At 40.3% G+C, this 26,423-nt stretch overlaps 2 protein-coding genes across 52 annotated transcripts in view; one reads left to right on the top strand and one right to left on the bottom strand.

Annotated features, from left to right (window-relative positions):
- XRRA1 (X-ray radiation resistance associated 1) overlaps window positions 1-2,781 on the top strand; it is a 107,806-nt gene extending 105,025 nt beyond the window's left edge. For 49 of the 50 annotated variants that reach the window (XM_009423769.5, XM_009423761.4, XM_063783231.1 and 46 more), the window contains one exon: window positions 263-748. In XM_009423769.5, the coding sequence (XP_009422044.1) occupies window positions 263-301 (39 nt within the window). In that variant the 3' untranslated portion in view covers window positions 302-748. Of the gene's footprint in view, window positions 1-262 lie in introns of all 50 variants that reach the window. The other variant, XM_063783248.1, reaches the window with a different exon arrangement.
- Window positions 1,300-26,423, bottom strand: part of RNF169 (ring finger protein 169) — an 88,968-nt gene continuing 63,844 nt past the window's right edge. For both annotated transcript variants that reach the window (XM_063783250.1, XM_522106.8), the window contains exons 4-6: window positions 25,675-25,793; window positions 8,922-9,021; window positions 1,300-8,152 (exon numbers count right to left, since the gene is read on the bottom strand). In XM_063783250.1, coding sequence (XP_063639320.1) covers window positions 6,968-8,152; window positions 8,922-9,021; window positions 25,675-25,793 — 1,404 coding nt within the window. In that variant the 3' untranslated portion in view covers window positions 1,300-6,967. The remainder of the gene's footprint in view (window positions 8,153-8,921; window positions 9,022-25,674; window positions 25,794-26,423) is intronic.

Below are 26,423 nucleotides of genomic sequence, written 5' to 3'. Positions count from 1 at the left end.
AAAGGAGAGCCAGCGTGAGGCAGGGAGTTGCCTAAAATCACACAGCATGTTAAGGTCCTGAACCAGGGCTTAAGATAGAGTCAATGTGTAGGGGCAGTAGGAAGTCAGTGACTTCCCAAGCTGGAAAGGCCATTTTTAGCCCCTTAGCATCCTCCTGCCACACCATCCCATTTTCCAAGGGTCTCTGGACCCAATCCTCTTGCTTCTGGCTGGGTGAGAACCAGGATGAGCTTGGTGCCTCTCCTGGCTTCTTTTCCTGCAGGTGCTGTCCTGCACCAATGGACAGAACGGCGGCTGGTGAACCACAAGCAGTACCTGGAGGCCAAGAGGCTGTTGAAGGAGTTCCAGGCACGTTACCGGCAGCTGGTGAGTGGCTCTCTGCGCACAGTGTTCGGGACTACCCCGCTCCCCACGGCCTGCCCAGCGCTGAGTGAGAGCCAGCCCAAGTTCGGCCACTTCCTCGAGTTCATGGATGAGTTCTGCCAGGAGCCCACAGCCAGTGACTCACAAGGCTAGAGCTGTGCATGGGGGCTGTGTGCACCACCCGGCCTGTGCCCCAGCTCTCCCCGAGGGCTCTGTGCCCTGGACCGCACCTCAAGGTTGACCAGCCGGCCACAGGCCTCAGAGCTCAGCTGGGCCCCACTTGCTGGCCACAAGGTGGCATCCCCTTGTCAGAATCTCCCCTCCTTGGCCCAGGCATGACCTGGTGCCTGGCCCAGCGGCAATAAAGAGTGGGTGCACAGGGCAATAGACTGGGTGCCACATGCATTCTTTCTTGGAACCCAGGCCACAGCAGCATTGTCACACTTCCCTCTAAAAATGGTTTTCCAGTTCAGATGCAACAGGGATACATTTGTTCTCTGTTGTATGAGAAACTGACACCAAGGGGATCTTAACAAATTCCTGAACAATGGCTCCAAAAAAGGGTATTTTTAAAAACCAGATCTTGTGAGTACAGCCCTAATGTGCAGGGACAGTGTCATCCTGTATATTCGTTCTTTACTCAGACTCTTTCTTGGTTCCTTCATTAGGAGCATGAATGGTTGAATGTGAACATGACAGTAAATTGGAGCAAACTGTAAACTGGACATAACTTATGCCAAAAGACGTTGTACACCATGGAAACCCCATCCCTGCTCCTAATCTCTACTGCCATTCTGAATGCCAAAGCAAGACATCCAACATGGGGCATCTCCCAGAGCACATACAGCACCAAAAATCCACACACAGCCTAAGCTTAACCCATGTTTTTGTCTGAGATTGTTCACCAGAGACAAGACTCTGACTAGAAACAGAACATCCACTTTCATGAGTTTCCTTTACTGTATTCTCAACTTGGGCCTCGCTTCAAGCAGGCAAACATACATAGAAGAATGCACTTTGGTACTGTTTAAATAACAACACATCAGCCCACTTGATTCCATGCCATGTCCTTGCTGACAGAAACATCCCCAACAGGGCATGCCCTGGTCCAAGTCCTCTGTCTTTGTCAAAATGCTCTTCTGATGAGTTGGAGAGGAGGCAGCCAGCAGTGGCAGTCCACAAGGATCCAGGTACCTTCTCCAATCCTAAAGCAGACAGCAGGTTGAATAAAACCAATACACAACCTATTTTCTAGGCAGGAGGGGAAAAGGCCCTTAGGACAATAATATTTGTACAAAGAGTTGAGAGTAAACAAACAGTATATCAGGCTCAAAAAAAAAAAATCTATTCGTTGGCATTTAAATTTTTTTCCCTTGCATAGTATCTATTCTCTCACTAGGACTTTTAAGTGCTCTGCTGGAGGCTCAGTGTTGGTAATACCATGTTTGATGCAAACTTGAACCCAATGCTCTCATTGGTGGCACAGCTTTGGAGGGTGGTGGCCCCAAGAAGGGGCAATCTGCCTGCTGCTATATTAATCTGGAACCAGGGCCAACAGCTACTCTTGAACTATGGTATTTGAAGAGCGAGTTCATTGCCTGTTTTACCTTAAATGACAGGAAAGGAAGATGAACAAACCTTGCTTTGCCTTGGCTTCAAACTAGTTCTTGATTTAAGACACCAGAAAGGGAGAGAGGGAGTCTGCTTAGAGTTTGAGGTTGCCTCTCACAAGATGACAGTTAAAAGTTGCCACCTTACTTAAAAGGCATTAAGGAGGCATTTACTCACAAAGGAGAGAGAGTAAATTTTTTTCTTAAGAGGAAAAAAATACTGATAATACATAGAACAATCTGCACATCCAGTCTTGGCACTTTTTCCAATTTGACTAATCTCTAAACTGGTGACCCTTGCATATATCTTAGTCTCTTTTCTACAATCTTCTTCAGAAAGCTACAGCAGCTAACAATCATGTATAAAGATGCATTTCCTAGATCATCTTCAGAAGAAAATCTCTTCAGCACTTTCCCTAGAATCTGTCTCCTGACCACCCCGCCCCAGACCTGCTTTCTCTTTTGAGAATTCATAACCAGGTATGTTTAGATACCAGTTCAAAAGACCACTCTATGGGTTGATGAGGAAAAGCCTGCCTGAAAACAATTTAAGACCATAATGAGTTTCCAATTTTTAAAGAAAATTTGGCTAGCTGGCTTTTAATTCTTAATTAAAATCATTAAATTTAATTAAAATTATTCCAATCAAAATATATCACTTTCCAAGATTCCACATTCATATTACTTACTTATACTATGGAGACTTTCTCTACCTGAGCATGTATTCAGGGGCTATAGGTACATTTAACTCTAACTAACTGAAAAAAATCAGGAAGAAAAAGCTATTAAAATAAAATAACCTCCTAAATCATTTGGGGGTATCCCCATCATTGGTGCGTGTGTCTGCGTGTGTCAAACTTTAACGATTATTTATTCAGACCCTGGAAAACTACACTATAAAATAGGGCACTGGATCACAAGTTCGTTTGGTTAAAAAAAAAAAAAAGTGGGGGCGGGGGGCAGAGAAGAAGTTTAACTTGGATGATTTCCATGCCCATTCCAGCTGTAACATTCTATGACTGTGACCCAGCCTTTGTTCTCTTTTCTCACTCTCCTACTAGACATTTCAATGAAAAGTTAGGCAGGAAAAAGGAAAGGAATCCCAAGTTGCTGCCAGCTCTGATGAGAGATCAGGTTGGGGGAGAGATTAGGAGGTTACTGAATTGAGGTGTGGGCCTCCCCGACCATGTCAGTGATCCACAACCCACCTCACTTCTTGGGGCTTAAGCTAAAAGCAGCTTCTGAAGAGATGTTAATGTCCTGTAATCACTAGAGGAGAAAATTCATTCTCCTTCCATAACGTTACTTAGTAAAGGAAAAGCAGTGGTGCAATCAAATTCACAAATACCAATGGGGTCTCTAAAATGTAGAATGCAGCTTGCTGGGTGCTGGTCAGTTTTCTAAATGGGACCAGAAATGGCTTTCCTAAGACCATAAACGAACTCTCCAGCCACACATACATTCAAATGCATTCCATTAGACATTGAGCTCCTCAAGAGCAGGAACTGCTTTATCTCCACAGTCCAGCTCAGGGTTGGCCCAAGTCTGAAGCTCAGTAAATGTCTGTCAAATAGAAAAGAAAGGATGAGCCTTCGGTCATCAGCTGCATGAGTCAGGCACGGTGGCAGCTTCCCATTTTAGTCAGTTTGCCAGTTTGTAACCAGACAGTAATCAATTAAGAGCTTTAATCTCTTAAGGACATTTTTCCTTTAGGGAAAATGAACAAAAAATAAAACATTTATTACCAGTGCTTCTTCCAAGCAAAAATTTAAAAATTAAATTAAAATTTAAAAAATAAGTGAAGCCACTTAGGAGTTTCCCCGGCAAGCCTCACCCAAGAAGACTTAACCTTTTTTAAAAAGAGGCAAATATATTAAAGGGGCCAGGGGCTGGATGCATAATCCCCTGATCTGATACCAACCCAACAGGCCCAGATGACTTCTTCCAGCAGATACAATCAATGGGTCAAGAACATTTTCTCAAAGTTTCTTTCCCTCTCTATGGAAAAGAGCTGACAGCCCCCTTCTAAGGGTACCACATTTCCTGGATTTCCCCTCAGACTGACCTTCACCCTCCCCCCTAACTTCCCCTTTAATAATAAAAAAAACCCAGAATGCATATATACAAGGAACAGAGTAAGACATGGATAATTTGTATGGTGAACTGGGCTTCAATGATTTGTGAGGAATTTGTTTTGTGAAATCCTGCACCTCTCTAGCTCACAAACCCTTCCCATCATTCTGTCTCCTTCCTTGTCCTTTTCTGTTCCCCCAAATAATACACATCAACATATCGACTTTTAACCAACTTCACAATCATGGAAGGAGAGAGGGAGATTTTTCAGAAAGAAAAGCATTCAGGTTTTAGTTATTAAGGATGGGAAGCATCTTAAAATACAGATAATACCTTAGTGGTTTTTCCTTCCTCCAAAGCCAACCTGATTAAAGATCAACCCTCCTCCCTCCTTAACCTAGACCACTCTACCTATATTTGAAGGACTGTTGCTCAGCAGGAAGTTTAGAAAACAACTGTCAATACCATCCTAGGCATCACTGTAGGTACAAGGGGGGAAGGCAGTAAGCTGGACCTAGAGTTTGGACTATTTGCTTAACAAGAATTTGTTCTTCATTCTGCACTTGTTACAACTGCTATGCAATTCTTAAAATGAAAGTATTAATTTGGGGAAATATTTAAAATATATATCTTTTATCTATTAAAAATATTTCTTTTTACCAAAGACAAAAATCAATTCCAACTGAAAAGTGTTTTTCAAATTACTGGAGATATAGAAAAAGATGGCAAGTGGAAAAATAAGTGTCTTTGCTCCTACCAACAAGACTAGCCTTCCAATAATATTTACTAAGATCAAAAAGGAAATGCGTGAAATGGCAGTAACTGATAAGTTTCCTCTAAGGGCATTTATAGTAAGGTCACCCTCCCTGTCTTCTGTAAACCAGAGCCAGCTCTTCTGTTTTGGGCACAAACATGCCCTCCAGCAGCCCTTGGAGGACATAAATTGTTGGTAGGGCCTAGAACTGAAGTGGTGTGACTATAAAATCATGAGTTTGGTATATGTTTTTAAAACATACATCTGCATATGTGCACACACACAGAGAACACAGAATGCATACATTCAGGTGAGTGATGTTCCCCACCAAAGTAGTCACCAAAGAGATTCTACCTATCTCAATGATGACCACAATGTTTAAGACATCTCTGGAATTTCTCTTTGGGAACTGTTTGGGAACTATGAGCTGCACAAGAAAATGGCTCTGCTTTACAGCAGCACTCATTACTACAAACCCACTTGATAAGCCACCTTCTTTCCCAGAGGCTTCAAATAGCTGCTGGCTAGTCTCAGACATTAAATTCTCTCTCTTAACCACAAATAACCACAAAACACTGAAGATTTGCCCTGAGAAAAGGCAAATCTGAGAACACTTAAAAGGAGTTATACTATCTGCCTTGATCAATGGGTCACTGTTCTGGACTTTGGCTTCTAGGTCTAGAAGCTGAGGAGGACCTTAGGAGGAGGCTGGAATAGATAACCATTAAGGTCCCTTCCAGTTCTAGCATTTTGGGAGTCAGTGTTTCTAGTCTTTGAAGACAGTTCCAGAAATGCTTTCACCAATGGCACTGGAAAAACTAAGCAGTATCCTGCTGGGGCTACTCAAAGGAGACAACATATATTGGGATATATAAGCTCTGGAAGGTCTGTTAAAATGCCAGTCACATGACTTTATATAGTAACTCATACTACATGGGGCGTGCCAGCCCATCAGAAATTCCCTAAAATCATATCTTGATCCCTATTCTCAATGAGCCCAGATGGGCAGAAGCACCAAGCACCACCAGGGATGCAAAAGACACATGGTGTCAGCTGCTAAGGAAAATAAACCCCCAAAGGTCCATGGGACTGAATTTACCAGCTGCATCCAGCTAGATACCTTGTTTCCATAGTATGGAGTTTAAGTATTGTTCCTTGCCTGACTTCAGGGTGATTTTTTAGGATTTTAGATCAACATTGCAGATAACCCTTGGCCATTTGAAAAGTAATAATGAAGCCTGATTATAGTTTGTCTCATAGGCTGAAACCCCCAGAAAAGCAGAAGGCTCTAAACTGAGGGGGATGGGGATAATGCACATATATGTTTATCCACCCTGTCGATCTTGTTTGCATGTGGATTCTGCACTATCAGTGTTCAATGCCCAGCCTAGCTTCCCCTAGGCTCCCCTGGCACACCCTTAGGTTGTGATCTATTTGGGAAACCTTTAGAAAATCCATGGGTTATGCCACTTGGTAGTTGAGAGAACCAGAACATCTGCACTGCAGTTTCATCATCTAAAAATGGGGCTAATGCCAGTTACATGAGAGGTCTCTTGGAAAGACTAAATTAAATAAGGTCTGTAAATGTGCTGTGTCAACTATATAGCATTCACCAAATATTATTTTTTAAACAGAGAATGTAAATTAACTTTTGTAAAGGCATAAGCTTAACTGATATTTATTTATTTTTGGCAAGGGACAGCAGAAAGTGTAACATAACCATCTATCATTTTGGATCTGCCAAGGAACTAAATTGTTCACTTGTTTGAAAAAGATGGAATTAATTTTTATCTGCAAGGCTGATTTAAAACAATACCCTGCTGAAAGAAGTCAGGAAGTCTATCAGTTTAAGAAGGTATCCCCTCTTTACCATTACTAACTGTGGCCATTATGCTCCTGAGGCCGTTCCAAATCTCATTCCTAGTGGGTGCTGCCAGGTTTGGCCCAGAAGCCCTTAGGGATGGGTCACTCAGGCTTCTGGCCTGGGTCACAGAGAAACGGAGATGCTTTTCCCTTGGATATTGACTACAAAGGCCCTGGAACCTCTCAGAACCATATTAGACAGTGTTTTGCCATTAAAATAAAACCAAAGTGAGAACACTCAGTTCTTCAGGATAAATGATCAAGGCCTAAGAACTTTTAAAAATAGGTAACACTTCATTAGGTGCTACTTGGCCCCGGCCATGTTGCTGGACCGTAGGAGATACTGATCCACACTTCCTTTTCGCCGGCTCACAGTCCGCCTCTCGTTGTCGAACATGCGCTGCAACTGCAGAGCCAACTGTCGGTCTTCTTCCTCTTGCTGAAGCTTCTGCTCCATCTCTCGCAGGACTGGGTCTGTTGGGGCCAGACCCACCTCCCCACTGGTTTGTCGCAGTTTTTTAAGGGAGCCATTTTGTTCTAAGTGCTTGGTCTTGCAGTGTCTTTTCCGGCCTCGACGCAAAGAAGGAAGTGGCTCTTCACTTAGGCTCTCAACTAGAACACCATTAGTCAGATCAAAATGATTTAATGTCTTCAATTGTTGCTTTGTTTTGAGGACTCCACCCAAAACACTGTTTTGGGGTAGCACTGAATTAACTGTGGTGATTTTCATGGCTCTGCTTATACAGGTTTTGTCTAACTTGGCATCTGGAGTTGACCCTAACCCCTCAAACTGCTCCCTCTCCAAAGAAGTCCCACTGCCTCCCCCTTTGAGTTCTGAGGAACAGCAGGTTTCCAGTGGGATCTCAGTGCTACTTTTATTATCACTGTCCTGTTCTGCTTTTGTTTGGCTAACAGAGGGGAAATAATCAAGATCAGCAGAGGTGGGTCCAGTATACTCAGAGAGGACCTGCCCACCAGATAATCTTGTATTTACAGCCACAAGTGGCTTCTCCTTGCTAGAATGGATACCTTCAGAGCCTAGTAACTCTTCCCCCATTTCAGGAGCCAGAGAGGTAAGAGTGGCTTTTGAAAGGGTCTTTTTGATCTGCCGCTCCTGAAAGATCTGTTCCCACTTTTTGAGGATCCGTGGACTGGCCTCATAAGAAGTCTGCTTCTGCAGGCTTCTGTTTAGGTTGCGTGGAGTTGATTTGATGATGAGGGGACTTAGCACACGGCCATCAGGGAGTCTCTTGGGAGGAGTACATGGTGAGCAGACAATGGGCTTGAAATGGTTTAGTTCTTCGGAAATGCTGTCATTGCTCTCAGGGCTGATAGAACGCTCTGGCTTATGCAGGGAAGCCAAGGATGAAAGGGAGCTGAAGGGTAGACGCTTTTCGATGGTTAAGTCAGGGGCCGAGACGCAGCGGTTGTTTTGAGTTGACAAGAGGACACCAATGATGGGGTTGGAGGCTGGAGTCATAGTTGTGACCTGAAAGAGATTAAAAAGATTATGCCTTCATACACACATACATATACATTTTCCTTCATCATTCCTTTATGATGGTGGAGGCACAGGGAAGGGGAGGACAAGAAAAGGGATGAAGGGTAATGTGAGCCTAAGAAATGGAGAAAATCCCTAACTTAGAAAGCACACCATTTAGCAGAAAATCCTATATACTTCAAACAATTCATAAAACTGAAAATCTGTAGGGGAGAAAAAACACTTATCTAAAGCTTTAAAAAAGGTTTCTTGTCCAGGCATGGTGGCTTATACCTCCCAAAGTGCTGTAATCCCAGCATTTTGGGAAGCTGAGACAGGTGTATTACTTTGAGACCAGCCTGGAAAACATAGCAAGATCCCATCTCTACAAAAAAATTTAAAAATTCCCCAGGTGTGGTGGCATGTGCCTGTAGTCCCAGCTACTTGGGAGGCTGAGGTGAGAAAGGCTACTTGAGCCCAGGAGTCTGAGGCTTCAGTGAGCTATGGTTGCACCACTGCACACCAGCCTAGGTGACAGAGTGAGACTCTGTCTCTTAAAAAAAAAGAAAGGGGATTCTCTAGTAGCCCTAATTCTACCCATCTGGCTACTAATTCAAACTTTCTTCCTTCACATCTGTTTGTGGACTTCTCCAATATAACTAGTATGCCTGGGCTCATTCTGCTTCTTCTCTTCTGGAATAGTTTATTTCATGACCATGTGCAGAGGGGGTGATGGGGCAAGCCTCACAAGCCCCGGAGGTCTGTGGCTGAGGTGTACCTTGGCTTTGTTGCCTGGAGCTGCTCTGACTCTGCTCTTCGCTCTTTCCTGGGCTGTGTCACTACAGCTCTGACTCCTTTCCACCTTGGAGTTTAGCTTCCTAAAAAAGAATAAATAAAAAACGAGTAGTCAAAATTAGTCCATATATAGGTAAGGAAAAAGGATGACAATATCTTTTTGCTTTCTAAGCCACTCACCAGGAAAGAATTCCCTTGGGCAGCTACAATAGAAAATGAGTTAATTTATTAACAAAATACATTCTGAATAGAAATTCTGCCAAAAGACAGTGCTCCAGAGAGGATATTTGGTTCAAGATTTTGTTTCCAAACTAGACCCTGCCAAAAGGAGGCAGAACCAGTGGCTATTTTGAACATGCTTAGAGAGATGTAGAGATACTTCACTATCCTTAATAGGGTGGATACAATGTTAAATCACCTTTACAAGCAACAGATTTTTCTTTTTATTAGACCCAAACCTCTCTTCAATCTACATCAAGCACAAATATTGAAGTACTTACAAAAATGCACAGCAGTGCATTAGATCGCTATGTACAGAGTCAAAATTAAATGTAGTCTCTCCTTTAATCCATTACATTTGAGCTTTCAAAGGCCTAAATCCTAGTGATTTCAGAGGTTTAAAGAACACATGATTTTTGTCTTTATGACATTGAGTTTATAACCCAAACCAAACTCCACAGTACTTGGATTCTATACTGAAGTCCACTACACTATAGCATAGTAAGTACCATAAGACAGCAGTTAGTACGCAACTAAACTTCCCAAGTGTCTTCTTCTAAGAGTTTTATCATTTCGACTCTTAAGTTTAGGTCTTTGGTCCATTTTGAGTTAAATTTTATAACTCAAAATGGTGTGAAGTTGGAGTCCAACTTTATCCTTTTGTATGTGGGTATCTATTAACTGTTGTCCCAGGATCATATGTGAATCTATGTTAGAATTATGTGCAGATGACTGTCACCTGCCCCAGAAACAAGTAGGGACACTTAATTTCTCACTCGCCTTTGTTTCCCCATTCCTCAACTCTTGCCTAAATATATGTCTGTTCACCAAGCATGTATCATATACTTACTATATGTATGCCAGACACTGATGGCCATTATCCAGGCACTGAGAATACAGAGAAGAATGAGACACAGTCTAGATCTTCAAGGAATCAGAGTCCAGTGGACAAATAAATAAATACAATACAGTGAAAGGGCACAACAAAAAAAAGTATGCATAGGAAGCAGAAACAGCATAAAGGAGAGAGTTCTTCATAACCTGGGATGAAGTGAGATCTGGGTTGGAAAAGTCCTCCTGTAGCATGTTCATTTCAAAGGATAAACAGGAATATGCCGTAAGTCAAGGTGGACACATAGTTATGCAGATGATCTCAAACAGAAATTATTTCTTCAAATGATTCGATTTAGCTTTGGAATGGAAAGCATCATATCTACTCTTTTGTAGCAAAAGACTTGTTTTCAGAGTTTTACTATGCCAGCATTAGCTTGGAGAAAACTTGTAAAGGAGGTAAGGTACCTTCCCAAGGTGCCTCTCTTCTCCCTACATCTCTAGTAAGTAGAGGGGGTAGCATGTCCTACCCACTCATAAGGGCTTCTATTCCAGTATTTCTGTGTTATTCCTCCCATTCAAAACCCTCCCATCCTATATCTTATGGCCACATAGTGTTAATAGGAGAAAGAGGTGGCCAGCCTGTATCACGTGCTTGTACTTTACCAAGAAACTCAACATTTAACCCAAATGAAAGATGTGAAAGTTGTACTATCTAGCGGGAAATACATTTTGGAGCAGGTAGAAAATTTCAACATCCCCCTATAAAAGCAGCTGTGTAAAAGTCAGCTTGATTGGTAGTTTACTTTTAAAAATATTAATATTCATTTGCATCCCTAGAAGTCACAGAAACTGTCAGTGGCATAAGCCACCCAGAAGTATACTGTATGGCAGATTAAAATGCTGTGGTAAATAATATATGCCTTGGGTTAGAAAAAAGGGAGACAGCATTGTTGAGAGAGACAGCATTGTTACTTCAAATATATCAATTGTTTGGTGTGATTCCATCGGCAAAACAAGCAGACACCAAGAGGAAAAGATTTTCTGATCAACCGGAGAAAGACTTTTTTAACTTTCAATAGAACAGTTCACTGATAGTTGCCTGGGAAGACACTGAGCTCCAGGCCGTTAGAGGTATTCAAACTGAGGCGGGATCTAGACCTTAAGTTCCAAATATTACATAATTAAGAAATAATTTTTAAAAACAGGCTATAAATCCATTTTGTCAGGTGTAAAACAGTCAAATTGAAAGTCACTGTTTTCAAGCCTACGTTATCAGATACACAAATGACAACTACCTGTAGCTGGGGAGAACATCTTCACATGCCCCATAAACTCCATTTTGGCAAAAGAAAAGGCCCAGGGAGGGAACACACTTGCAGTGACCAAACATGCAATGAAGAAAAAAAAAAAAATTCTGACAATCTAAAATCTTTTTGCTAAACTTTAGTATAGCTGAAATTGTCATTATCTCTCCTATTCATATTTGACCAACAGACTTCTTACTGAGCACCAACCCTGTGCAAAGCATTAGAGACAGATTGATCAAAAGACAACCTTCACTGAAAGGAGCGTCTAGCCACTGAAGTCCACCACTCTGTAGCATAAGTGCTGTAAGAGATCAGTTATTATACAACTGAACTCCTCAACTGTTTTCTTCTAAGAGTTTTATAGTTTAAGCACTTACATTTAGGTCTCTGATCCATCTGGAGTTCATTTTTGTATGTGGTATGAGGTTGGGGCCCAACTTCATTCTTTTGCATGTAGATATCCAGTTATACCAGCACCATATGTAAAGTGGCTGTTCTTTCCCCACTGAATGGTCTTGGCACCCTTGTTGGAAATCAGTTGACCATGGATGTATGGGTTTATTTCTGGACTCTCAACTCTATTCCATGGATTTACATGTCTACCCTTATTCCAGTACCACATTGTTTTGATTGCTATACTATGCAGTAAGTTTTGAAATCAGGAGTTGTGAGTCTTCCACCTTTGTTCTTTTTTTTTTTTTTTTTTCAAGATTGTTTTAACTATTTGGGATCCTCTGAAAATTCATATATGTGTTTTGGTATGTTTGTCCATTTCTGCAAAAAACATCATTGGAATTTTAACAGGTGTTACACTAAATCTGTAAAACGACTTCAAGAGTATTGCCATCTTAACAATATTATGTCTTCTAATCCATGAGCACAGGAGATCTTTTGCTTTACTTACTTAGATCTTCTTTAATTTCTTTCAGCAACGTTTTGTAGTTTTCAGCATACAAGTCTTGCACTACTGCGGTTAAATTTATTCATAAGTATTCTATTTTTTGATGCTATTGTAAACTGAATTGTTTTCATAGTTACCTTTTTGGGTTGTTCACTGCTAGTGTATAGAAATGCAACTGATTTTTGTGTGGTGAGCTTATATCTTGCAACTTTGCTAAAATTTGTCTATTAGCTTTAACAATTATTTCATGGATTTTTTAGGATTTTTTGTGATTAACATGTCATGTGTAAACAGAGATAGTCTTACTTCTTCCTTTGCCATCTGGATGCCTTTTATTTGTCTTGCCTAATTCTTCTGGCTAGAATTTCCAGTACAATGTTGAACAGAAGTGGCAACAGTAGACATCATTTATCTTGTTCCTGCTACTGGGAGGAAAGTTTTCTCTTTCACCACTGAGTATGATGTTGCTGTGGGTTTTTCATAGATTCCTTTTATAAGACTGAAGTTCTCTTATTTTCCTACATGTTGAGCATTTTTCTCATGAAAGGGTGTAAGATTTTGTCACTTTTTGTGCGTGTCTACTGAGCTTTTTTCCCCTTCATTCTACTAAAATGGTACATTACATTGATCTTCGTATGCTGAAACACCTTTGCATTCTTGGAATAAATCCTGCTTGGTCATGGTATATAATTCTTTTTAAAAAATGCTGCTGGATTTTATTGGCTAGTATTTTTGCTGAAGAATTTTTATCTATATTCTGAAGAGATCTTGGCCTCTACTTTTCTTATGAAATATTTGTCTGACTTTGGTATCAGGGTAATGCTTACCTCATAGAATATTTATTCTTTTAATTTTTGGGAGAGTGTGAGGATTCACATTAATTCTTCTTTAGTTGTTTGATAGAATCACCAGTGAAGCCATTGGCCCTCGGCTTTTATTGTTGGATTTTTTTTTTTTATTATGGGTTCAACCTCTTTACTTGATATAGGTCAATTCAGATTTTCAACTTCCTCAGGTACTTTACGAGTTTCTAGGAATTGGTGCATTTCGTTACATTCACTCTAGGAACTGGTACATTTCATCTAAATTAATCTGTTGGCATTAAAATTGTTCATAGTATTTGTCTATAATCCTTCTTAATTCTGTAATAACAGTAATGTCATCATTTTTCTTCCTAATTTTGGTAATTTGAGTCTTCTCTTTTTTTCTTGACCAGTCGTTAAAAATTTGTCAATTTTGTTGATCTTATCAAAGGACCCAACTTTTGGGTTTCATTCATTCTACTGTTTTCCTATTCTCTGTTAATCTTAAATGTAATCTTTATTATTTCTTTCCTTTTGTTTTCTGTGTTTAGTCTACTCTGTGTGTTTAGTCTTAGATCTTTTATAATGTAGGCTTTTACAGCTATAAATTTCCCTCTGAGCACTGCTTTCATTACATTCAGTAAGTTTTGATGTACAGGTTTTCTTTCATTTTTACCTTTTTCTAACTTTTAAGTTCAGGGGTACATGCGCAGGATGTGCAGGTTACATAGCTAAACCTGTGTCATGGTGGTTTGCTGCACAGATCATCCCATCACCTAGGTATTAAGCCCAGCATCCATTAGCTATTTTTCCTGATGGTCTCCCTCCTCCCACCCCCATTCTCCTGCAGGCCCCAGTGTGTGTTGTTTCCCCAGTTTCCCCACATGTGTCCATGAGTTCTCATCATTCGGCTCCCACTTTATAAATGAGAATATGTGATGTTTGGTTTTCTGTTCCTGCATTAGTTTGCTGAGAATGATGGCTTCCAGCTCCATCCGTGCCCCTGCAAAGGACATAATCTTGTTCCTTTTAATGACTGCATAGTATTCCATGGGGGTATACGTACCACATTTTCTTTATTCGGTCTATCACTGAATGGCATTTAGATTGGTTCCATGTCTTTGCTATTGTGAACAGTGCTGCAATGAACACACATGTGCGTGTATTTTTATAAGGGAATGATATATATTCCTTTGTGTATATACCTAGTAATGAGATTGCTGGGTCAAATGGTAGTTCTGCCTCTAGGTTTTTGAGGAATCACCACACTGTCTTCCACAATGGTTGAACTAATTTGCACTCCCACCAACAATGTAGAAGTGTTCCTTTTTCTCCACAACCTTGCCAGCATCTGTTGTTTTTTGACTTTTTAATAATAGCCATTCTGACTGGTGTGAGATGGTATCTCATTATGGTTTTGATTTGCATTTCTCTAATGATCAGTAATGTCAAGCTCTTTTGCATATGCTGGTTGGCCACCTGTATGTCTTCTTTTGAGAAGTGTCTATTCATCCTTTGTCCACTTTTTACTGGGGTGGCTTTTTTTTTCTTGTAAATTTGTTTAAGTTCCTTGTAGATGCTGAATGTTAGACCTTTGTCAGATGGATAGATTGCAAAAATTTTTCTCCCATTCCATAGGTTGTCTGTTCACTCTGATGACAGTTTCTTTTGCTGTGCAGAAGCTCTTTAGTTTAATGAGATCCAATTCATCAATTTTACTTTTGGTGCAATTGCTTTTGACATCTTCGTCATGAAATCTTTGCCCATGCCTATGGTCCTGAATGGTATTGCCTAGATTTTCTTCTAGGGTTTTTATAATTTTGGGTTTTACATTTAAGTCTTTAATTCATCTTGAGTTGATTTTATTTTTTATATGGTGTAAGGAAGGGGTCCAGTTTCAGTTTTCTGCATATGGCTAACCAGTTCTCCCAGCACCACTTACTAAATAGGGAATCCTTTCCCCATTGTTTTTGTCAGGTTTATCTAAGATCATATGGTTGTAGGTATGTGGTCTTATTTCTGGATTCTCTATTCTGTTCCATTGGTCTGTCTGTTCTTGTATCAATATCAGGCTGTTGTGGTTACAAGTAGCATTGTAGTATAGTTTGAAGTCAGGTAGTGTGATGTCTCCAGCTTTTTTCTTTTTGCTTAGAATTGTCATGAATATTCAGGTTCCATATGAATTTTAAATGGTTTTGGTTCCATATGAATTTTAAAATAGCTTTTTCTAATTCTGTGAAGAATGTCAATGGTAGTTTAATGGGAATAGAATTGAATCTATAAATTGCTTTGGGCAGTACAGCCATTTTAATGATATTCATTCTTCCTATCCATGAGCATGCAATGTTTTACCATTTGTTTGGGTCATCTCTGATTTCTTTGAGCAGTGGTTTGTAGTTCTCCTTGAAGAGGTCCTGCCTTCCCTTGTTAGCCCATATTCCTATTTTATTCTTTTTTTGTCAGTTGTGAATGGGAGTTCATTCATGATTTGGCTCTCTGGTTACCTGCTACTGGTGTATAGGAATGCTAGTGATTTTTGTACAATGATTTTGTATCCTGAGATTTTGCTGAAGCTGCTTATCAGATTAATAAGCTTTTGGGCTGGGACAATGGGGTTTTCTAGATATAGAATCATGTCATCTGCAAACAAAGACAGTTTGACTTCCTCTCTTCCTATTTGAATACCCTTTATTTCTTTCTCTTGCCTGACTGCCCTGGCTAGAACTTCCAATACTATGCCGAATAGGAGTGGTGAGAGAGGGCATCCTTGTCTTGTGCCTATTTTCAAGGGGAATGCTTCCAGCTTTTGCCCATTCAGAATGATATTGGCTGTGGGTCTGTCATATATATGGCTCTTATTATTTTGAGGTATGTTCCTTCAATATCTAGTTTATTGAGAGTTTTCAACATGAAGGGGTGCTGAATTTTATCAAAGGCCATTTCTGCATCTATTGAGATAATCATATGGTTTTTGTCTTTAGTTCTGTTTATGTGAAGAATCACATTTATTGATTTGCCTACGCTGAACCACCCTTGCATCTCGGGTGACATAATTAGGCTTTGTGTCCCCACCCAAATCTCATCTTGAATTATAATCCCCATAATTCACAAAGAGATGGTCTGGAATTGGAACTTATGTTTAAAAGGAAAGCAGAGCATAAATGTTTGGAAAATTTCCAGTCTGACGGAGCAATAGAAAACAAAAACTCAGCTGCAGAAATTTGCATAAGTAATAAGGAGCCAAATGTTAATTGCCAAGACAATGGGGAAAATGTCTTCACGGCATGTCAGAAGTCTTCACAGCAAGCCCTCCCACTGCAGGCCCAGAAAGCTAGGAGGAGAAAATGGTTTCATGGGCTGGGCCCAGGGCCTTGCTGCTTTGTGAAGTCTCTTGGTGCCCACACCCCAGCCATGGCTAAAAGGGGCCAATGTACAGATCAGGCCATTGTTTCAGAGAGTACGAGCCCCAAGCCTTGGTGGCTTACATGTGGTATTGGGCCTGTAGGTGCACAGAAGTGAAGAAATGAGGGTTGGGAACCTTCACCTAGATTACACAGAATGTATGCAAATGCTGGGATGTCCAGGCAGAAGTCTGCTGCAGCAGTGGAGCCTGGAGCACCTCTGCTAGGGCAGTGTGGAAGGGAAATGCCCACACTGAGTCCCCATTGGGGCACTGCCTAGAGGAGCTGTGATAAGAGGGCTACCTTCCTCCAGACCCCAGAATGGTAGATCCACTGACAGCTTACACCATGTACCTAAAAAAGCCACAGACACTCAATGCCAGCCTGTGAAATCAGCTGGGAAGGGAGCTGTACCCTGCAAAGCCACAGGGGCAGAGCTGCTCAAGGCCCTGGGAGCCCACCTCTTGCACCAGTGTGACCTGAATGTGAGACATGGAGTCAAAGGAGATCACTTCAGAACTTTAAGATTTAGCTGCCCTGCTGGATTTCAGACTTGCATGGGGCCTGTAGCCCCTTCATTTTGGCCAATTTCTCCCAATGGAAATGGGTGTATTTACCCAATGCCTATACCCTTACTGCATCTATGAAATAACTAACTTGCTTTTGATTTTACAGGCTCATAGGTAGCAGGGACTTGCCTTATCTCAGATGAGACTTTGGGGGGCTGTTGGAAAGGCTTGATTGTGTTTTGAAAAGTGAGGACATGATATTTGGGAGGGGCCAGGGGTGGAATGGTTAGGCTTTGTGTTCCCACCCAAATTTCATCTTGAATTATACACCTCATAATCCCCATGTGTCAAGGTAGAGTCCAGGTGGTGGTAACTGAATCATGGGGGTGGTTTCCCCCATGCTGTTCTCGTGATAGTGAGTTCTCATGAGATCTGATGGTTTCATTTATTTACTTATTTATGAGGTGGGGTCTTGCTCTGTCACCCAGGCAGTAGTGCAGTGGCTCAATCTTGGCTCGCTGTGACATCCACCTCCCAGGTTCAAGCGATTCTCATGTCTCAGCCTCTGGAGTAGCTGGGATTACAGGTGCATGTCACCGCACCCAGCTAATTTTTGTATTTTTAGTACAGATGGGGTTTCACTATGTTGGCCAGGCTGGTCTTGACTCTTGACTTCAAGTAATCCACCCACCTCAGCCTCCCAATGTGCTGGGATTACAGATGTGAGCCATTGCTTCTGGCCAAGATCTTATGGTTTTATAAGGGCCTCTTCCCCCTTCATTCATTCACTCACTCCCTCCTGCCACCTTGTGAAGAAGGTGCCTGCTTTGACTTCTGCCATGATTGTAAGTTTCCTGAGGCCTCCCCCAGCCACATGGAACTGAGTCAATTAAACTTCTTTTCTTTATAAATTACCTAGTCTCGGGCAGTTCTTTATAGCAGTGTGAAAAAAGATTAACACATGGGATGGAGCCTACTTGGTCATGACAGATAAGCTTTTTGATGTGCTGCTGGATTTGGTTTGCGAGTATTTTATTGAGGACTTTTGCATTGATGTTTATCAAGGATATTGGCCTGAAGTTTTCTTTTTTTGTTGTATCTCTTCCAGGTTTTGGTATCAGGATGATGCAGGCCTTATAGAATGAGTTAGGGAGGAGTCCCTCCTTTTCAATTTTTTGGAATAGTTTCTGTAGAAATGGCACCAACTCATCATCGTCCCTGTGGTAGAATTCAGCTGTGAATGTCTTGTCCTGGGCTTTTTTGGTTGGTAGGCTACTCCTTACTGCCTCAATTTCAGAACTCATTATTGGTCTATTGAGGGATTCAATTTCTTCCTGGTTCAGTCTTAAGAGGGTGTATATATCCAGGAAGGTTTTTATTTTCATTCCTCTCAAAGTATTTTCTAATTTCTCTTGTGACTTCTTCTTTGGCTCACTGGTTTTAAAGAACGTGTTGTTTCATTTCCACATATTTGTTAATTTTCCAGTTTTCTTCCTATCAATTTCTAGTTTCATTCCATTGTGGTCAAAAATACAGTTATTATTTCAACCTTTTAAAATATATTGAGACTTGTTTTATGGTCTAACATACAGTCTATATTGGAGAATGTTCCATGTGCACGTGAGAAGAATTCTTCTTGTTGAGTTGATCCTTTTACCATTATATAATGTATTTCTTTGTCTTTTGTAACAATTTTTAACCTGAAGTCTATATTGTCTGATATTAGTATAGTTACTCCAGCTCTCTTGTTTACTGTTTGCATGAAATATCTTTCCATCCTTTCACTATCAACCTATTTCTGTCTTTGGATCTAAGGTGTGTCTCAGCATATATCTGAATCATTTCTTTTTTAAATCCATTCTCCCAATCTCCTCCTCTTAATTGCAGAGTTTAATCAATTTACATTTAATGTAATTGCTGTAAAGAAGGACTTCTGCTATTTTCTAGGTCTTATACAGGCATCCCTTTCTTTTTTGTCCTTTGCTTTATTGCACATTGCTGATATTGCATTTTTTACAAACTAAAGATTCATGGCAACCCTGTATCAAGCAAGTCTATCAGCATCATTTTTCCAACAGCATGTGCTCACTTCCTGTCTCTGTGTCATGTTTTGGTAATTCTCACAATATTTCAAACTTTTTCATGATTATTATATCTGGTATAGTGATTTGTGATCTTTGCTATTTCCAGTATTCTGTTTGGCTTTCAACAGTTTGATTATAACATGTCTTGGTGTAGACGTCTTTATCCTACTTTGGAGTCACAGAACTTCTTGGATGTGTAGACTTATGTCTTTCATTAAATTTGATTAGTGTTTGCTCATTATTACTTCAAATATTCTTTCTGCCCCTTTCTCTCTCATTCTGGGACTACCATTTTGTGTATATTGGTACACTTAATGGTGTTTCACAGATTTCTTAGGCTCTGTTTATTTTTCTTTATTCTTTTTTCTGTTTCTCAGATTGGATTGGATAATCTCAATTGACCTATATTCAAATTAGCTAATTATTCTGCCTGTTCAAATCTGTTCTGTCACTGTACTTTTCAGCTCCAGAATTTCTATTTGATTCCTTTTTTATAATTTTATCTCTTTACTGATACTGTCTACTTAGGACACTGTTTTTCATGGTTTCCTTTAGTTCTTTGCCCATAGTTCCTTTAGCTCTTGAGGATATGATTTAAAGTCCCCATTAAAAATGTCAAATGTCTTGGCTTCCTTTGGGACAGTTTCTATCAGTTCCTTTTTTCCTGTGTATGGGTCATTGTTTCTTGTTTCTTATGCCTCATATTTTTTGCATTTTGAATATTATAAGGTGGCAACTATGAAAATCAGATTCTCTCCCCACCCTTGGGTTTGTTGTTGCTGTCTGTTATAGCTGTTATTTGTTCAGTGACTTTTTTGAACTGATTTTATAAAGTCTATTTTTTGTCATATGTGGCCAATGAATTCTCTGTTCTGTTAGCTTAGTGGTCAGTTAGTGATCTGACAGAGTTCCTTAGATGCCAAGATTCCGGTGTTCTTTTCTTCTTTTTTTTTTTTTTTTTTTCTGAGACAGGGTCTCTATCGCCTAGGCTGGAGTGCAATGAAGTGATCATGGCTAACTGAAGCCTCTATCTCCTGGGCTCAAGAGATCCTCCCACCTCAGCCTCCTGAGTAACTGGAACTACAGGCATGTATCACTATGCTCGGCTGATTTTTAAAATTTTTAGTAGAGACAAGGTCTCGCTATGTTGCCCACGCTAGTCTCAAACTCCAGAGCTCAAGCAATCCTCCCACCTCAGCCTCCCAAAGTGCTAGGATTACAGGCATGAGTCACCAAACTCAGCCGCGTGCATTTTTTCTAGATTGAGACACTGCTTATTTGCTGTAAACTTTTGATTAGTTTCCAGAGTTCCAATAAAGTTGATGTTGGCTGTTTTTGCCAATTATTACTGCTTTTATGGAAGGCTTTTGGAGTTCCCTGCTCTGCCAATTTTGCTCATGTCACCAGGCAAAGTATCTTTTAAGAAACAGTGAGATATATTTAAATTATAAAACAAGAAAGGTGTTTTATTACCATGGCATTACTGAAAAGATCAAGCAGTACTTCTAGCAACATGCAGTATAAATGTGGACACTAACAGTCACTAAAATCATGAATGTAAAAATATTATATAAAACATAAACATAATACCCAGATAATATTATTGTTGTTATTGTAGCATTTGGTCAGGGAAGGAGTCTTCAAAATGCTGGAGCAGAATAGTCAAGAGCAATAAACCTGACAATGTTCTTAGGATTTAAAGTGCCCAAACAATAATCTCACTAAAAAAAAATGGAGGCGGTAAGTATTCCTTCCTCTTTTGTACGGAGTCCTTTTCTGTATTCCTAAACCCTAACACAGTGCCTGGCATACAGTGGATATATTAAAGAAATTTCTTATAAATACATAAAAATGTGTGCAGAAATAACCTCTTTCTATCCCTTAAGGAAAAGAAAGAAAACATCAGCATTTATTAGAAACCCATTATCTGTCAGGCACTGTGCTAAGTGTTTGAAATATATTGTATCTCATTTAATCCACACAGAGACTCTATGACACAGGTGTCATCATCCCCAATTCATAGAGAAATGAGAGAAGTGATCTTTCCAAGTTCACACAGCTGAAGTGAATTATTTAAACCTACAGTATAGTTCTAAGGCCTGTGCTCTTTGTACCACAGCATACTGATCTAACTTACTCTACTCTGCCATAGAACAGACTCAAAACATCTAGGAAAGCTCTGTCTATCTGAACACATAATGAAGGCATAAACAAGAGAAAGCAGCACTGTCTGAAAAGCAACTTGCTTAAAATTTCCACTGCCAAGAGACCAGATGGTTTCTGGGACGTCTAGTTAGGCTAAAAATACCCGCACCCACAATGAGTTTGATTTACAAACAAAGAAAAGCAGGGTTAGCCAGTATAAACATGCAGCTGGAAAGCTAGAAGATTTAATGCTTACAAAACACTGCTTAAAGGGTTTCAAATGGCCATACAAGATATAAAACGTTAGACAGCTTATGCGCTCAATTGCTTGCTCATTACTCTCTCTGTCTCTTACATACCTACGCCATACTTGTTTCTTAAGGGTACCTTCAGGTCTGACAGAGCTGAGTCCCACCAAGAAATTAAGGTTGGAGAGGACCCTCCTGCCAGTCTCTGGCCTGAAAGACCCTTCCCACCCTCTCCATCCTGTCACACACACACACACACCTCTCTCTCTCTCTCTCACTCACTCACACACACACACCCTGGAGTGAAACCCAGAAGCTTCTTTAGACCTTGGTGCAGCTGCTATCCACCCAGAAGTTGGTAATATTTTGTTACACTCTGGGTTATCTGCCTTGTCTATACTAGTATTCTTTTTATTTTTTTAGGTGTACGATGTAATGGTTTTTAGTATATTCAGTTATTTAACCATCATCACAATTAATTTTAGAACATTTCTGTCACCTCAAAAAGGAACCCCATACCCTTTAGCTATCACCTCAAACCCCACTTCCTCCAGCCCTAAGCAACTACTCATGTATTTTATGTCTCTACGCATTTGCCTATTCTGGACCCACACTTGTATTCCTTTACTGATGGATAGGAACACTTGTTTCCATAGCTCTATTCCAAAAGGCCTAACATAATGCAGAAGGATTTGAGTTCTCTTAAATGAGAAATAACTAGACAGATTCTCACTTTTCTCTGTAGCAACCATGTATCTTTTTGGAGCAATAGAGGGTATAAATTATTTTTTTTTAAAATGGAAGGAGAGCAGCCTTCTGTTGCAAAGATAGATAATTTCAAAACACATATTTAAGTGCAGGGCCTTTTGTCACAGAGCTCTGATAACAACAGAAAGAACACAGATTTGGAGTAAAAAGAGAACTGGGTTCCAATTCCATCTCTGTACTCTAATGAGTTGAGAGGTTCTTGGGTGAGTCACTTAACCTCTCTGAATTGCAGCTTCCTTTGCTGTAAAACAGTGATGTTACACATTTTGCAGGATGAATATGAGAATTAAATCACATGAGGTATGCTAAGAACTCAACATGGCAGAGAGCCCAAGGAAGCACTGGGAAAAGGCTAGCTCCTGACACTACCCCTCACCAAACTTCCAGGCCTTTCTGAAGACTATGAGAATATTTCTGTTCTAAAATGGCAGAGATATTACTGACGCTTCTACCACCATTCTCCTTAAGCTCCACATTGCTTCTCCTTAAGCTATCTTCCTTTTCCAGCCATATTCCATTACTTTTAATAAGATTTGTCCTCTTAATAAGCAGGCTGGTAAACACTTGACTTGTTCCAATTCCTGTATCCCTCCCCAAACACACACACACACACCCCAGGCCATCATCAAGCCTTGCTGTTTCAACTCACTGCTTCATCATCTTCTCATAATCTCCTCTCCCTCAAGCCACTGTTTGACTATTCCCCACACACAACTTAAGTCTGATCTTTATTGTTACAACCTCCTAACGGCCCCCACCCCCTTTCTTTTCATGCCCTGGCCTCATTTCCTCCATCCTTCAAAACTCTGGTTTAAGCCACCTCTAGATATTTCCATTTTAGAGGAAGAATCTTAAGAAATCATAGAGTAAACCCCCCTGCCCTAGCTTGTAGGTAAGGCATACCACTCTGCAATTTTACCTAGATGAGACTGAAGGAGAGCCAACTGATTTTACTCAAGGTCACAATGCTACTTCTTCCCTAAAACTCCACCCCTTAGTTCTCTGCATCTGCTTCTTTTCCTCAATCCTGAAGCTAGTATTCCAATATCACATCACTTATGCATCTGCTTGGTTTCTGTTACCTGAATGCTTCTGTATTTCATCTGTGAATTTTAAGGAAGGGTACCTATTTCCCAGAGGGTCTTCAGATTTCAATTCACTCTAACACTGGCTGGACATGTGTTTAGTATCTCTGACTCTGTCAGTAAGTCTCTGTCTATATCTGTCCTTATACATACACTGTATAGAACGCACAGCCACTTTAAGTCCCCTGATGTGCCACACTCTGAGCCACCAGAGACTCAGGCTTAAAAGTATCTGCACGTTAGAAAACAAAACAATGTAGCTATGGTTAATTTCTACTAAGTAGAACACAGATCTTTCTTTTATAGCATCTATAAAAAGTATCAATATAAACTATTGCTAAAGCATTCGAAGGCTAAAAAGCAACTTCATAACATAAAAATTTTATCAATGTGGTCACTAGACTTCCCCCTAAATCCCATATTAATCCTATGGAATCTAATCTAAAAAACAGCCATCAGCCAGTCTAAGCTCCTAGAGCCCTCCCTCCTAGAGGCCCTCTGCTGCATGTTTGACAATCAGTTCTGACAAAGCCCCAGTTTAACCTACCAACAGGCACAAGGCCTGTCTTATTCAAACATTCCACAAATATTTACTGAGCCCTTACTAAGTGCCAGACACTGTACTAAGTATTATAATGATGAACAAGATGCTATCCCTGCCTTTGATGAGTTTAAAGTCTAGAGGAGAAGGTGAACAGAGGCAGCATGAGGATCTATAAGAAGGTATGGAGTACAGTAGAAAGAGCAGTAAACTCAGAGCCAAGAAGCCTCAGTTCTAACTCAGTTTCCTCCTGTTTTAGCAGTCTAAGATTTGGCAAGCCATGTTCTCTCTCTTGGCTTTAGTCTTCCATTTATAAAACAAATGGACTGAATAAGATGATATTTAAGGTCCTTTTCAGCTACAAGAGTCCATGTTCCAAGAGAAGATAAAAATTGCAGCAGCAGCAGCAGCAATATTCACTGAAGACTTAGCATGTGCCAGAATCTTGCTAGGAACCATTTACTTAAGATTCCATTTTGTATGAAATGGCATTACCGGCATTACTACATCACTTTAAAAAAAAAAAAAAAAACTGGAAAGAAGACTGGTTTGATTATGTTTCTTTGTATGGTTATACTCTATTTACAAGAAGAATCTGAAGTGATTTACAGTAAAAATACATAATGACAAATAAAGACATTAAGTAATCCATGTAAGAAGGGTAGAGCAGAAATTATTTTTTAAATAATTAGGCAACAGAGAGAGCTCCTGTCTCAAAACAAAACAAAAACAACAAACAAACAAAAAAGCCCCAAAATGAAAGGGTCTGGGTGTGTATTCACAGGAGCAGCAAGAGAGACAGATCTACTAAATAATACCGGTGGAAAGGAAGAGTTGAACCCTAGAGATAAGGGTGAGCAATACCAGCTTTAAACAAAACAGGAAATGAACTGGGGTGAAGATTGTTTCTTTGGCCAGACACAGTGGCTCACACCTATAATTCCAGCATTTTGGGAGGCTGAAGCATGAGGACTGCTTGAGCCCAGGAGTTCAAGACCAGCCTGGGTAACACAAAGAGACCTCGTCTCTACAAAAAACGTTTTAAAAATTAGCCAGACATGGTGGCACACACCTATGGTCTCAGCTATTCAGGGCTGAGATGGGAGGATCATTTGAGCTCAGGAGATTGAGGCTACAGTGAACCATGATTGCCCAATTATACTCCAGCCTGGACAACAGAGTGAGACACTGTCTAAAAAAAAAAGAGTGTATCTTTACATCTGTATATTAAAACAGAGCACGGCATGTAGCAGCTGTTCACAAAATGTCTGTTGAATGAATGTATGCATGAGTCCTCCTTCTTTCCTCCATTTCTTCTTTGCTTCCCTTCCTTCCTCCTATCTATTCATCTTTCCTTTCCTCCACCTAGCCCTTCATTATCCTTCTAGCACCCATCATCTATCCAATTCCCTCTTCCTTTCCTTCCCAGGGCCTACAAAGTCTAAAGGATCAAGAGATTCCTTGACAAAGGTCTTAAAAACTTTTCAGTTTGCTCTCTTGAAACCTATAAAGATGTATTTTAGGTCTAGGCATTGAAAAGAAAATCAGTTCTGCCCTCACTTCCTACTAAGTCCAGAGGGAGAGTCTGTGCATATTGTCAGACTGAAGAAGACTTTGTTGTTTCCTCCCAAGATAAAAGGGTCACACTTTGCAGCACAGCAATTAGCACAATCCTATCCTGAGGATGTCAGAAAAGGGGTGTTACTTTTCCTGAAAAATTCAGGTCAGCCCTTTTTCCCTAGTCCATATTTGAAAACCAATTCCCACCTCTTTTCTCCCCTTCCACCTCCCCACCAAAGTAGCCACAACAAATACCTTTGCTCCCCCAGTCCCTTTTATCTCATACCCCAAAACCAAAGAACCCTGACTGAATTCAGCATCAGTCTCTTACCCTGCCAGGAAAGCTAAGGAGTAGGAGTTGTTCTTGGAAACAAATGCCGAGCGATGTGTCTGTGTCATCTGGCCTCGAGAAGGTTCTTCATTCTCTGAATCTGAGAGACGTGCAGGACACTGGCAGGGAGACAAGGGAGACAACACTGTCCATTTGGAGTTCCCAAGGCATCTACTCTAGCTATAGGTTCAAATCTCTTTCTCTATGTCGCTTCTCTGTGAGCTCCAACCTATGTTTCCAACTGCCTCCTGGAGATACCAATCTCAAATGTGGTTCAAATTCAATATATCCAAAATCAAACTCACTATATTTCTCTTCTGTAAGCCCCATCACCAACCCATCTAGAAAACTAAATGCCATCTATTTCTGTCCCTTACTTCTAATTCATAGTAACATTTGGATAGTGGCTTTAGGTACTCCAACACTTCTAAATATTTTATTTCATTTACTGTTTATGTCACTCCCATTAAAAGCAGGATGATTATCTGTCTTTTACAGATAGCAAACTGAGGCTCAGAGTAGTTAATTTTCCTGGAATTACAGGGTTAATACATGGATAAAACTAGTTCTTAAATTAAGAGCATTAGTCTCCAAATTGTCTCCATGCTATTTCCACTCTATTCTATTCTACTTCTAGAAAGTCTCTCAGATCTAACTCTTCCCATTTATATTCATGGTCATTGCCTTACCTTAGATTCTTATCATCTTTTGCCTGGACTACTGCAACAATCTACTTACTGGTCTCATTC

Source organism: Pan troglodytes, chromosome 9 (assembly GCF_028858775.2).
Source record: "Pan troglodytes isolate AG18354 chromosome 9, NHGRI_mPanTro3-v2.0_pri, whole genome shotgun sequence".
NCBI classification, from domain to species: domain Eukaryota; kingdom Metazoa; phylum Chordata; class Mammalia; order Primates; family Hominidae; genus Pan; species Pan troglodytes.
This window is presented reverse-complemented; position numbering and strand designations above follow the sequence as displayed.